Source organism: Pantherophis guttatus, chromosome 1, assembly GCF_059756535.1.
Source record: "Pantherophis guttatus breed Tessera chromosome 1, ASM5975653v1, whole genome shotgun sequence".
Classification (NCBI taxonomy): domain Eukaryota; kingdom Metazoa; phylum Chordata; class Lepidosauria; order Squamata; family Colubridae; genus Pantherophis; species Pantherophis guttatus.
Window position 1 is genome coordinate 265,757,899 of NC_142063.1, and position 13,413 is coordinate 265,771,311.

General features: G+C 36.9%; 1 protein-coding gene across 12 annotated transcripts in view; it reads right to left on the bottom strand.

Annotated features, from left to right (window-relative positions):
* The window catches only part of SYNE1 (spectrin repeat containing nuclear envelope protein 1), a 309,363-nt gene that overhangs the window by 127,058 nt on the left and 168,892 nt on the right, over positions 1–13,413 (bottom strand). For all 12 annotated transcript variants that reach the window (XM_034419047.3, XM_034419038.3, XM_034419043.3 and 9 more), the window contains 8 exons: positions 12,318–12,583; positions 8,479–10,639; positions 6,765–7,102; positions 5,608–5,752; positions 4,699–4,917; positions 3,220–3,482; positions 2,383–2,548; positions 1,715–1,870 (listed from right to left, as the gene is read on the bottom strand). In XM_034419047.3, coding sequence (XP_034274938.2) covers positions 1,715–1,870; positions 2,383–2,548; positions 3,220–3,482; positions 4,699–4,917; positions 5,608–5,752; positions 6,765–7,102; positions 8,479–10,639; positions 12,318–12,583 — 3,714 coding nt within the window. The remainder of the gene's footprint in view (positions 1–1,714; positions 1,871–2,382; positions 2,549–3,219; positions 3,483–4,698; positions 4,918–5,607; positions 5,753–6,764; positions 7,103–8,478; positions 10,640–12,317; positions 12,584–13,413) is intronic.

Below are 13,413 nucleotides of genomic sequence, written 5' to 3' on the forward strand. Positions count from 1 at the left end.
ATGCTATTACATATACTATGTATTACTATGCACTGTGGACCTCCTCTATCAAGGAATTCTGGCTGGCGGGATCCAGGAGAAGAGCCTTTCTTGCTGTGGCTCCTGCCCTTTGAAATATTGTGCCCCCAAAGTAAGATCCAGACCCAATCTTTTGGCCTTCCAAAAGGGCCTGAAGACCTTGCTCTGTCAACTTACCTGGATCCCCAATGAACATACATCATTCTGAAGATGGGTTCACGGATTAAGACCCCACCTCCTCCCCTGGTGCTCCTTTTCTTACCACCTTGTTAATTTTCAAGTAATTTGATGTTATTATGTGTTGTTTTAATGTTTTAATTGGTTTTTAATGATAGGAAGCTCACCTCCAGGTGAAATGGGTAGCATATAAGTTAAACAAACAAACAAACAAACAAACAAGCATGCAGAAAAATGGAAAGATTCAACATCATCCTTCATGGAAGAATGGTTGATGAAATTGACAGACTGACTTCTTTGATTACAGAAAGGACAACATCTACATTTTTAGTGCCTGAAAACCTTATGCTCTTTTTTGCGTTAAAATGAAGAAAATCAACTTGTGATTTATGATTTTGATGATTAGACAGGATAAATTATAGATGGAAGAGACTTATAATATAGAGTATAGGAGGTTAAAATATAATTGGACTTATAACTGCTGTGAAGGATCTACTTCTTTATGCCTTTATATTATTACTTACCTTTCTCTTTTTTCTATTATCTTCTATTTTTTATTGTAGTTTTAGCTTTTCTGTTAACTATTTCATTTTCTCTGTTCTATTTTAGTTTGCATTACTTCTAATACACACATACACACACATATATTAAAGGTGGTATTCAGCAGGTTCTGACCAGTTCTGGAGAACCGGTAGCAGAAATTTTGAGTAATTCGGACAACTGGTAAATATCACCTCTGACTGGCCCCACCCCCATCTATTCTTTTCCTCCCGAGTCCCAGCTGATCGGGAGGAAATAGGGATTTTGCAGTATCCTTCCCCTGCCACGCCCACCAAGCCATGCCACACACACCAAGCCATCCCACGCCCACCAAGCCACACCCACAGAACACGAACTAAAATAGGACAGAGAAAATATATAATGAGAAATTCTATGAAATATAGAATATGTTCCACAATGTTTCTTAACACTAGCCCTGTGAAATAGGATGAATTAGTATCCAAGGTCACTCAGTGAGATTCAGCAGCTAAGAATGGATCTGAAACTATATCTTCTGGATTTTAGCCTTAATCCTTATACCAAACTAGCTTTAACAGACATGAGTGATTTTCTTATACATATTTCTAGATATAGGAAAAGAGATTGCTCTAGAGCTGTGCTATCTCCTCCTTCCTCTCCAAATTATTCATGGCTGTGCATTCTGGGTGTATGTATAGTATGTATATATAGTGATGGTGGTGTGTCTAACCATACCACAGGTTAACTTTATATACAAAAAGTATGCATAGTCTTTGGTTTCAAGGAAATACATATTAGAGAGCTTTATTGAGAATTAACATGGATCGCCACCATATTTATGGTTGCCATCGAATAGTGAGAAGTAGATGATAGTTATGTGGTGTAGATGATTTTGTTACTTTTGCATTCATTAATTTACCACTACAGCTCAGTTCAGTGACTCTTGTGGAATTTTAGCACTGAAACCTGTTGTAAAATTGTCATGTTAAATAATTTTTACCTGCTCATGTATATTTACTAGCGCCAAGCCTGCTTCTGCTAACTGAAGAGACAGCTCAGAAGGTAAAATGGTATAAAGTCCCAAGTATTTATTTTGCTGCTGTTCAGCCATTTTCTCAACTGCTTGACGGTGCATAGTGGCATCATTTAGGAGCGTCTAAAGTATATGGAGGACAAAAAAGAAATATACAACGTGGCTTGTTTCACATTAAATCTGGTATAGAAATAAATTTTGATACAATTACAAAGTATTTTTAATTGGCTGTCACTGTGCTTGGACCAATGTGTTAAACCTTTCACAAACCGCTGTATGGCTTCTGCATAGTAATATTCCCATATTCCCATAAACCCATAGTCATTGGGAGACTATAGCATCCTATGATTGTTATAGAAGAAAAACAACAAAATGAATAGAAATTGTTGTGCCAGAATGATGTGACATACATTATTAGTTCTCTCCATTATTAAAATATCTCTTTAGGTGAATTATTAATTTTGAGGTATGTTCTAAGATATAGTTACAAGTTTTAATATATGTGCTACTGAAGTGGGCGTATGTTTTGTAGCTTGTACAGAAACATATTATAGCATTCTATAGATATACCCACATTGCTTTCACTTATTCACAGCATGAACTTGTATTCAATAATTGGTATATGTTTGGCATACCTGAAGTTTTTCAAGTTGAGTATCACTTTCTATTGTAGGGTTTAATAAATATTCTCTTCCTTCCTGTATCCAGGTTTTTACTTTATTAATCTCTTTTTCTACTTCTTCACGTTCCTTTAATTCTTGTTTAACCACTTTCTCACTTTTTTTCACCTTCTGTTGCATGCTTTAAAAATGTTGAGATGTTAGTTCATATATTTCATCTTATATAACATCTGAAAACATTACTGTAATCAATGTAATTTACAAAACAGAAAATATGTAACAGGGATGAAATTTTATTTTAGGGTCGTAATACAACAACTACTGTTGTTATTGTTGTTGTTATTTAATAGGCAGGATCATAATGCTAAGTTTTAATCATTAATTTTTTCTATCAAAATTATTATAGATTCTACAATATTTGGCAAATGGACCTGAAATAAATATGGGGGACAGTAAATCAAAATTGGTAGTTTTTTCCCTTTGCAATATCTTGTCACTTTATTCCAAACAGCAGATTGCCACGCAAAGAACAAGCTCAACTAATCACTTGTACAAGGCTTTTGAATAACTCTCACATTCAGCAATAGTGGAAAAATACAGCTATGGTCTGATAACTATATTTGCACACTGAAGTAAACCCAATGTTATGCAAGCACATTTATGTAATCAGACAATTTTTCTTCTTTTTTCCCCCTCCTGCAGCACTGCCTTCCAAATTTGTCAAAATTCTGAAGCAGATTTGTGGGTGTGTGTTACAAGTTGTAGAATGGAACATGGCATCAATGCTGCATGTTCCACTATTCTCCCTGTTCTGCTATAAGGAGAACACAGAAATATAAAATGTTTTCTTACTTATGGCATCGGTCTTGCATTGCTTTGATTTCTTGCATGATGGGCATTTGTTCCTGGGAACTAGGTGTTATTTCTATATCTTGGAGCAAACTAAAAGAATGCTGCTTGAGGAGACCCAAGGATGATAGCTGCTGCTCGAGCTCTAGAATGAAATTACTGTGATAATCTAGAAGATCCAGAAGTTCATTCTTTGAAGCTTTTTCTACTGAGCCCTCTGGTAAGCGTTCGTGCAGCTGATCAAGTGTCTCTGTTGCTTTTTGCATCTAAAGATAACAATTTTAAACAAAAAAACAAACAAACCCCAATCTATTATTTTTTTAAAAAGGAATCATAACTACACATATGCACACACACACACATGTAACATTATAATCTATAATATTCTCAAATTCAATATCTACACATTATGCACCAACTAAACTGGGTCTGTCATGAACCACCTCAATGAATATACCATTACACATGGGATACCAAAATCTTCACTAATTTTCTTTGGAGAGGATAGTCTGACTTTAAGACAAAGAATCTAAGGTAAAGCTAGAATGTGATGGGATCTGAGCAGATTGCCCTTTGATATATTAATGGCTTTACAGTGTAGCAGGAAGATTGCATGGAAACACTGATAGTATCTATTACTAAAGATGGTTATAAATACATACATTATTAAAATTATATTACTTAAAACTTACATGGGCAACTTTGTTGGTTAGAAGATTGGGTTTTATATATATATAACCCATTGTGCCCTACAATGCTAGCGCTCACAGTGGTGGAAATTTTTACCTGCTGTGATTCAGCTGCCAACCTGCCACTGTGCTACTGCTATAAACTTTATAAAAGGTGGATTGTACAGTTTAGAAGCCAATTGTATTGTGAAACTTTGGGGCGGGTGATTTTTATGCAGAGTTTCTTCAAGTCCTGGACATTATTTCAAGAATTCTTCCATGGTAAAAAGGTTGAAAGAAGCTGGTCTAGACAATTAGATAACAAGTACCATGTTGGCTTGTCTGACGTGGTCATAGGACGTGAAAAGATTGAACTAATCATATGAATGTTCTGAAAATTTAAGTTTCTTTAGTTCAGAGCGTCCTACTTGTTAAGTGGAATTTACTACTTATTTAATGTATTAAAGCATTTCTTTGTTTCCTATTTGTTCAATGTAACATTTAGACTCAAAACAATGGATGTGTTGCAATAGCAGAAAGTATTTCTGTTAAAACTACTCAGAGTACTAATCTTAGCTTCCTAAAATTAGCTTTCTGCATACCTCTATACTATACCCCTTTCTGCATCAAGAACTCGGAACCAAAATAAAACATCAGGAAAATGCTGATGGTCAGTGCATTGATTGCAGTTAGCAAAATGGCAGTACTGGATAAAACAGTTTGAACTTTAACCTTATAAATGCAATGTGCAGATACGATGCATTAGTGGCTACTAAGAATATTTACAGACATTGAATAAACTTGATCCTTATACCTTGTCATCAAATACATTCCATTTCTGCACTGATTCTTCCAAAATTCTTTCTTGCTCTTGGGCAATGCTTCTAAGTCTGGTCCACCGCTGCCAGACAGTTGTCATGGACCGACTTATGGTTGCTTTACTGGCTATATTGCCTGTTTTCTCCAGGATAGATGCCTTTTCCTCCAGTGAAGTGATTGTGTCATGAAAAGAGTTCACCATAGAGACTAGAGACTGAAAAAGCAAAGGAAATTATCTTTCCAGTTTCACAAGATAGCTTTAAAATTTCAAGCAAATGTTTATGTATTATAGCAGAATCAAAACAAATATACCCTTTGCTGCAATATTAGAATTCCTCTTTCCTTTAGATATAATATTTACATGTAAAGTTTATATTAGCAAGATGTAAGTTTTACTATATACAGAAACATCCACTGTTTTTATATGTATTAATAGATGAGTAGATATAGGTGGATCGATACAGATGGGCAAATGTGTTTCTGTGTATTTATGTTCCAAAGAAATATGTATTATTCAATGCTCATCTTATCAACTATTCGGCTTAAATAGTAATTTAATAGTAATTTCACTGAATAGTGTTCAAAATATTACAAGCAAGTATGAAACAATATTTTTTGCAATGGTGAAAGAGCAGTGCAATTGTGAAAGAACATATTTGATTTTAAAATAAAAACAATAAAAACAGTATTGAAATGTTTTCACTTGCCTAAAAATAAAACTCTGATATTGCAATTTATGCAATGGTAAAACCATATCATAAATTTAATCAGTTCTGCATTTTTTGTTATCTTTAGCAAGGAATCACCTCTTAGAGAACAGCCTTTTTTTACACCACAAACCCCTAAATCCAGTACACAAATGTTTGTGATTTAACTAGAAAAAAATGACTTTTAAAACTTTTACCTTATGTGATACTAATTTTTCTTCTGCTTCCACTTGGGAAGAAGTTTTAGCTACAGAAAATTCAGATAATTTCTTTTCAGACTCATTCATCAAGTCAATGATGTGTTGTCTTGCTATTTGGTATTCTTGCCACTGAGAAGCACATCTTGAAAAATTAAATATAATAAAAAAGTCATAAGTTATACAAAATATAACCTTAGAATGTATTTCAGATAAATAAAAATAAAGTATCTTGTTACTGCTAACAAATATTCTTGCCATTAAACTAAAAGGCCAACATTTAGACAGAATCTTTAAATGGTTTAATTTGATGGAGGAAAAAATTAACAATGTGATATTTTGCCATGCTTAGTCTCTAACTGAGATCATAGGATTCTAATAAATTATATTAGGCAGCAGGAAGATACGAACCCTAAATCTACCTTTGAGAGAGAGAAAGAGAAGTTTGTAATTCAGATAAAGTTGTAATGGTGTCCCAAAACAGAAAACGCTGCCAGTATTTCCAGTAAAATGCCTTTTGAACAGTGATGCAGAAAGCAGTTATTATTACAGTGGCTGAACATTCAGATATGAGTGGAAGAATTGAAAATAAAGATAAATGCCTATCTATGAACAACTATATTTTAAAATATTGGACTTGTAACCAAGAGCAAAAACTGGGTTAATCTGCAAGAAGATGCAATTAGTAAGAGATCTCCCAGAAATACTTTATAAAGAAGCTCATGGCGTCATTCGCCCTTTTCACAACTGAATTACATCATTTTATTCTATTGTATAATTTTTAAGGCAACCCATTGCAATTATTTACTGGATCATTTATTTAACATAGCATTTTATACAATGAACCAAGGTTGGAGAAGAATGTATAACATGGTTTCGTAAATTCTCACTAATCCCTTTATCAGTAGTGGCATAGCAGATTTCAGTATTTTCTTCCTTTTAATAAAATAATGTGTTGAGCATCTGTGTGTGTTCATACTCTCTCCCTAGAGACTAATTACAGTGTGCTGTGCATATATATGCCCTGTGTGTGTGTGCAAGCAAGCATGTGCTTGTATACTGTATATCTGTGAAGGTTCCATCAAGACAGGTTTGCACATGTTATTTCTGTGTGCACTAAAAAACCGAGGGCTGAAATAGAATGAATAAAAAGGTACCTTTGTAATAATTCCTTCTGACATTGTTCTTCTTGTTCTATTTCTATGCTCTTATCTTCTAAAGCCCTCACTTTCTGCTCCAGATCTTCTTTTCTGAAGGTTTGAATGAATGGCTCCATGTCAGACACAAGCATCTTTACTTCTTTCAAATGGACTCGGAACTGTTTTTCAGTGTTAAAAAAGTCTGTGTGGTTTCTTAGGTTTTCTTCTGAATTCTCTGTATCAAGGCCGTTTTGTGCAAATTGGAGCAATACCTGAGCATCTTCAAGCCAGTTGTTAGCAGTCTGGGAAACTTGGTAGTATCTTTGGCAAAGACTGTATAATTTAGTCAAATTTTCCTGAAAACAAAACAAAATGATACAACACAAACAACATATATGAATAATAACAACAATAATCCTAATTCAGGGTAATGCAGAAGGTATGCAAACTGGAATTCTACAATCAGCAAATTATTCCAGAATACTATACATTAGGATACTGTGCTGAACTTCATAAAGGGAATGTTTATCTAATTCACTAAACAAATCCATTAATATTCCAACAGATGTTTAAGATCCTGGAAAAATCCATGGATGTCCAAGAACACAAAGTAGAAATTGCCATTCAAACATGTTTCCTTTTCTCCTCTAAGTAATTAAAAGCTTTCTTGATGCCCTAAATCAAGGGTGTGATCCTAGAGCATATAACCTATGAAAATAGTTTGTAAAATTATTGGCCTGGTATTGACTTTTATTCCACAGTGAAACGGGTAACAAAAAGATATTAAAGTGTTATCTCAAAAATCTGATAACACAAAATCTTCTGGCAAGAATTTTCAGAAGTGCAATCTATGAAGTTGTCATATTTCACACAGTAGAGATGTCATTACCTCCTCTGATGGAAAAAAAAAAAGGTCTATGTGTAACAATGATTTACTCAAATTTATGTGAATAGAATTTCCTGCTTGAGCAGGGGGTTGGTTAGAAGACCTCCAAGACCCCTTCCAACTCTGCTGTTCTGTTACTGTTTTCTAGGGTTAAGTGCAGAATTAGAGCAACAATTTGATGCATTTTTAATCTTTATGTCAACTTCTTTGCTTTAGATTATAATGAAAATCTGGCACTGAATCAGGGGTGAAATGCTCCCAGTTCGGACCGGCTCAGGCGAGTAGGTAGCGATGGCGATGGGCAGTTCGGAGAACCGGTAGCAAAAATCCATGCCCCCGCCCCCCATGCCCAGCTGAGCCACGCGATCATCAGAGCCTTTTTTTTCTTTTAAATGGCTCTGACGAGCCAAACTCTGACGATCCCAGCAGAGTTGCCTGCTAATCAGGCAATTCAGCTTGGATCGTTAGAGCCATTTAAAAGAAAAAAAGTTTTTTCTTTTAAATGGCTCTGACGATCCAAGCTTTGACGATCCCAGCTGAGTTGCCTGCCGATCAGGCAACTCAGCTGGGATTGTCAGAGCCTTTTGAAAGCACTTTTTTACATGGCTTTACATGTACAAAATGGTTTTAAAAGTAAAAAAAAAAAATGGCCACGCCCACCCAGTCACATTACCACCACCCCCACCAAGCCATGCCCACAGAACCGGTAGTAACAAATTTTAGATTTCACCCCTGCACTGAATATATCACTGAATATATCACTGAAATGTAGCCTGAACAGATTTGTATTCCACATCCATTATACTGTGGTAAATAATTAACAATAGGAATGCAGGACATACTGACCTGCCTCTTTTGTATTGCTTCCTGGACTTCACTGTTGAGTTCAGAAAGCTCAGTAAGGCTGTTTTCCAAGTCCACAGGAACCAGTTCTTTGGCTTTCGTGTATTTCTCCTTTTCTTTATTGCTTAGTGCTCTCATTATCCTTAGGCTGGATTGTACTTCTTCCTGTTGGATCTGAACTGTGCGAATCTCTTCTTGAATGCTGTTCAGTTTTGCATCCATGTTTAATGGTTCATTCAGGTCTGCTTTGATGCGTCCCAGCCAATCCAGAGAGCGACAGATTTCACTTTGAAAATCTATGCGCTCTACCAGCCTGTTTTCACACTCCGCCACTTTATCCCCAATGGCAGTGTGCAATACCTTCATCATTTCCTGCCAATTTCGCACTTGATGATCAGCTCCTTCATGAACAGATGGGTCAAGCTGGGAAGAAAGCCCTTCAAGATGTTCAGCAATGTGTTTCAAAAGGATTCCAGAATCCTGAATACTACCAGCTAGGAAATGATACATTTTTAGCTTTTCCTCAGCTGGAAGGGTTTCTTCATTCACTTCTGCTTCTTTTTCTTTTATGGAATTTAGTTTCATCTCAAGCTGCTTATGCATCTCTTCATGTTCCTGATAAGCCACCATCATGTCTTCTAATTGGTTAACTTTCTGTTCTATCTGCCTTTTTAATTTGTGATACAGCGTAGCAAGCGTTAACATCTCTTCTGGTAGCCATGGCTGCCCAGTGCTTCGAAAAGCTTCCTTCTTCTGGTTTAATTCATCTACTGCACTGCCAAGGCTTTTGACTTCACTTAGGACATTTTTGTAATCTTCCATAAGTGACACAACTTCTTTAGCTGTAAGAGTAGAGGGGGTTTTACGCAAATTTACAAGCTGATCTTCCACTTCAGACAGTGCCCTTGTTGTCAGTTCAATTAATGACGCATATTCTTTACGGGCTGTAATTGCTTCTTGGACTTTACAGAATTTATCTTTAGCCAAAGCAATGATCATATTAAATTGTTGCGGCAAGGCACTGAGTTTTTCCTCGAGATAGGATCGATCCATTTCATTAAGTGATGGTAAAATTTCCTGGCCGTCTTTTTGAACTATCAACAAAAGATTTTCATATTCAGGAAACTCTTCAAGAATCTGCTGATACTTAGCTAATTGAGAATAAAGTTCTGTGTTACTATTCATTAAATTGATTTCTGGGAATGAAACAATATCACATTGCTTTAACCAGTGGCATGCTTTATCCAAATCTTCTTTAAAGTATTTCCTAGAAACTATATGTTTTTCCAGATCCATTAATCGCTGGCTACATTTTTGTAAAATAATATCATACATGTTTTGTAGTGTGTGTAGTTTATCCAACACTTCACTTTTCTCTTGTTCTGTTGTTTCCTTCATAAGGTTCCTCCCTTGAGACCACAGTCCAGAGATTTCACTCTGGTAGACCTTAAGGCTGGCTTGTATACTCTTACAAGACCTGATCTGTTTGCTCACATCTTCTGGTAGCAGACAGATATGTTCGTGGAATATTACCTTTTTCTCATACTGTTTAATTTGATTCATGACCTGAAGGGCTGCTAGGAAGAACTGAGTCCTGTCAGATAATGTCTTATTTAAGTGCTTTCTTCTCTGCCAAACCAGATCACTAAGGAAATCCACATGATTTTGGGCATCTGATAGACTTTTTTCGAGCATTTGTCTTTCATTAAGCCCTAAATTAGTTTTCACTCTATCAGCTTCCTTTATTAATGTTTTCAAAACAAGCTGCTTGGCTTCTACTTCACTACAAAGGGTGAGGTGTTCCATGAGAAAATTTTGAGCCAGCTCAGGAGGCGGGCTGTGTTTAAGAGCTTCAGAGATGCTAGGCTGCTGCTCTTCTGCCCACTCCATTAATTCTTGAAGTTTGGCTTGCACAACACTCAACTCTTGTAATGTGGTGACAGACAGTTGTATTTTCCTCTTGACTTGGTCCTCCAGCTGGATCCAGCACTGCTCAAAGTATCCTGACTGTTCTTTGACTAGTTCTCTATCATCCAAATTTAGATGTTCAGTCACTTTTTGCCTCTGTTCCTTTAAGTTTTCAAGAGCAAGCCGTTTATCCTGCAGAGCCACTGACAACTTTTTCAAAGCCTCAAGATGTGTAGCTGTACTCTCAGCATCAGATCTATTAAGCAAATACAACAATGCATAGTAAATATTTCTATTACAGAGCAAGTTTTAGAGAAAACTTTTCATCATATAAATAACTGATTCTTATTGCAAAGTACTATGTGTGTGTATGTTTTGACTTACAACATGTACCTGCAGAGTTCATAATATTAAACGTACATATAATTTCACCATTACAGCATCAAGCATTCACCTTAGAGTTGGAAAAGGAAGAAACAAATTAATTTATTAATGAAATTCATTCCAATGAGTCTTTACACTCAGGAGCTCAGCTGTTGTTGGAAGGAGAAACACCTTTTTTTTGTGGTCTTCTTGCCTCTACTCATCTGAAACTCTACAACAAAACACTGCAAAGTTTATTTTGAAATATAGATCTGTGTATAGAAAGTGGACAAAAGTTAGAGGTCCATGAGATAAATAAAGAGAATGCTGGAGATTGGCACGGGTCAGAGGTGGGTTTCAGCAGGTTCTGACCAGTTCTGGAGAACCGATATTTGCCTGCTAGAAAGGTGGAGCAAACTAAATAAAAACTATTCAGGGTGGTGATAGGCTACATGATGACATGTGAGAAAGAAAGACACAAGAATCAGTTTGCGGGACTGCAGGTCTAGAGATAACTCCCTGATTTCTCTTATCCCTCTTCTAGCTGATCCCCAGTCTGGAAGAGGAGTCAGGAGTCAGGATTATAGCCAGCTTCTTAAATGCCACCAGATCTTTAGTCTCATGGATTATGTGGTCCATAGGATTAGAGACATGGTAGGTAAAGGCTCAGCTCCTGTCGTGGGATATGAGAATGACCTTGGGAAAGGGAGGAAGGGGAAAGAGAGAAAGAGTCGCAGACTAGGCAATGGTCATTTAAGAGGCAATAGAGCCTGCAGAAGTAATGGAGGCATTGCATACATGTCAGAAGGGACCACCTCTAGTTTCTTGGACTGTAAAGGCAAGGGGAAGAGGGGAGAGATGTACTTTCAGACTTGCAAGATTCTGTTCATGTGACTTTACAATAAAGATAGAGCTAGTGCTTTTGGATATGATTCTTATCTCAACTATCTCACCAGGCTGACAGCTTCCCTGTCCTGCTACCTCCCAGCTCTAGGAATTTGTTGGAAAGGAGCTTGTACAAAGGAGTTATGCCCTTGACAATTGGTCAGAATTAACCTTGACAGCCCCATCTCAGTTAAGGAGAGAGATTGCCAGGTTTTCCTATCTTTGGTGACATGTGGAAGGATCTGAGGGAAACCGAATCACTTCTTTCCTTAACTTGACTTTCACACAAAACATAAGGAAAACAAACAATTTCTGTAGCAGAACAGAGACTGGCAATTTTGGCAGCAAATTTTATGCTGACATTATTTCCTTTTGGCTAAAGGCCTGCTGGTTAGAACATTAACATTCCTAGGGGAAAACCCACGGATTGTTTTGGTTGGTCTTATTGTACCTTTCACCTCAATGATCTATTTCAGTGCTTTTTTCATGTGTATGTGTAAAAACTGTGCTATCTAATAATATTCCCAGTGAAAAAGTTCTAAATGGTATAATAAAACATGCCGAGATAGAAGAGGGAGTACTAAGTTAAGTGGAAAAATATGAATTCCTAGTAATTCTTAATGCTGATCAAGTAACAAAGGACAGACATAGTTCTGTCAAAAAGAAGGCAAGGAGACCATCCTTACCTTGCCAAGTGATCCCATTCCTGCGTAAAGTTTTCTAAAAATACTTCTACCGCATTTAGGCAATCATGATAATCTGTTGTTCTCTGAAAATCTTCTTTTCTACATAAGAGCACGTTGCTGGTTTGAAGGCAAAGATCAAGCCAATAGTTGCTCAAGCGCCCTACTTCCTTATGCTCTGGTGACTCTTGCCCTTCTGTCAATTTGCTCACTTTTTCAGTCACTGCAGTCAAAACTGTCTGTTTAGATTGCAGCTTCTGGCTGAAATCCTTAATATTAGGAGATACAAAAAAGAAAATAGCAAGAAAGAATTCTGTTAACGTCTAAAAAGGGTTACTGAATTGTGTTTCAGATTTTACGACAAAGCCATAAATTAAGACAAATGCATTTCTCCTTTTCATGAGATTGTAATATTTTTTTTTGTTTTATTGACTCCGTTGGGAACAAAGGGGTAAGACTTGTTTAATAACAGAATAATAGAGTTGGAAGGTATCTTGAAAGTCTTCTAGTCCAACTCCTGCTCAAGCAGGAAACCCAATACCATTTAAGACAACTACCCTTTCTACCAGCATTTGACTCATCTCTTTCATAGTCCAGAAACTATCGAACTACAGCTTATAGACCAAATCTGTCCCACCACCTGCTTTTGTTTGGCCTGACAACTAAGAGTGAGTGGGTAGATGAGCAGGTCATCACCATGCCCAAGCTTCAGCTGAGCTCAAGGGCAAGGAATGAGGCTGAGGACTGGAGCAACTTGGGTGATACCAACAGTCTATTAGTGGCTTCCTTGCTGCTGGTTGGCACTGCCCAATGGCTGTCTCACTCCTTGGACTGCAAACTTGCCATATAAACTGTGGAGATGAAGAAAGGGTTGGATCCAGCCCTTTACAGCAGGGATCCAGGCTATGGCCCAGTACCAGTGTGCAGCTTGTTGGGTCGTGGAATGGGTGGGCAAGCATGTCCTCCACTTGTGCAAATGGAGTTGTTCATGTGGATGTGCACCTGCCACTTGTACAGAATAATCCCCACTCCCCACCCTCGCTGCCACTGAGGGTGCTGGAAAGGTTGGGGATCACTGCTTTATAGTATAGAAAAAGTT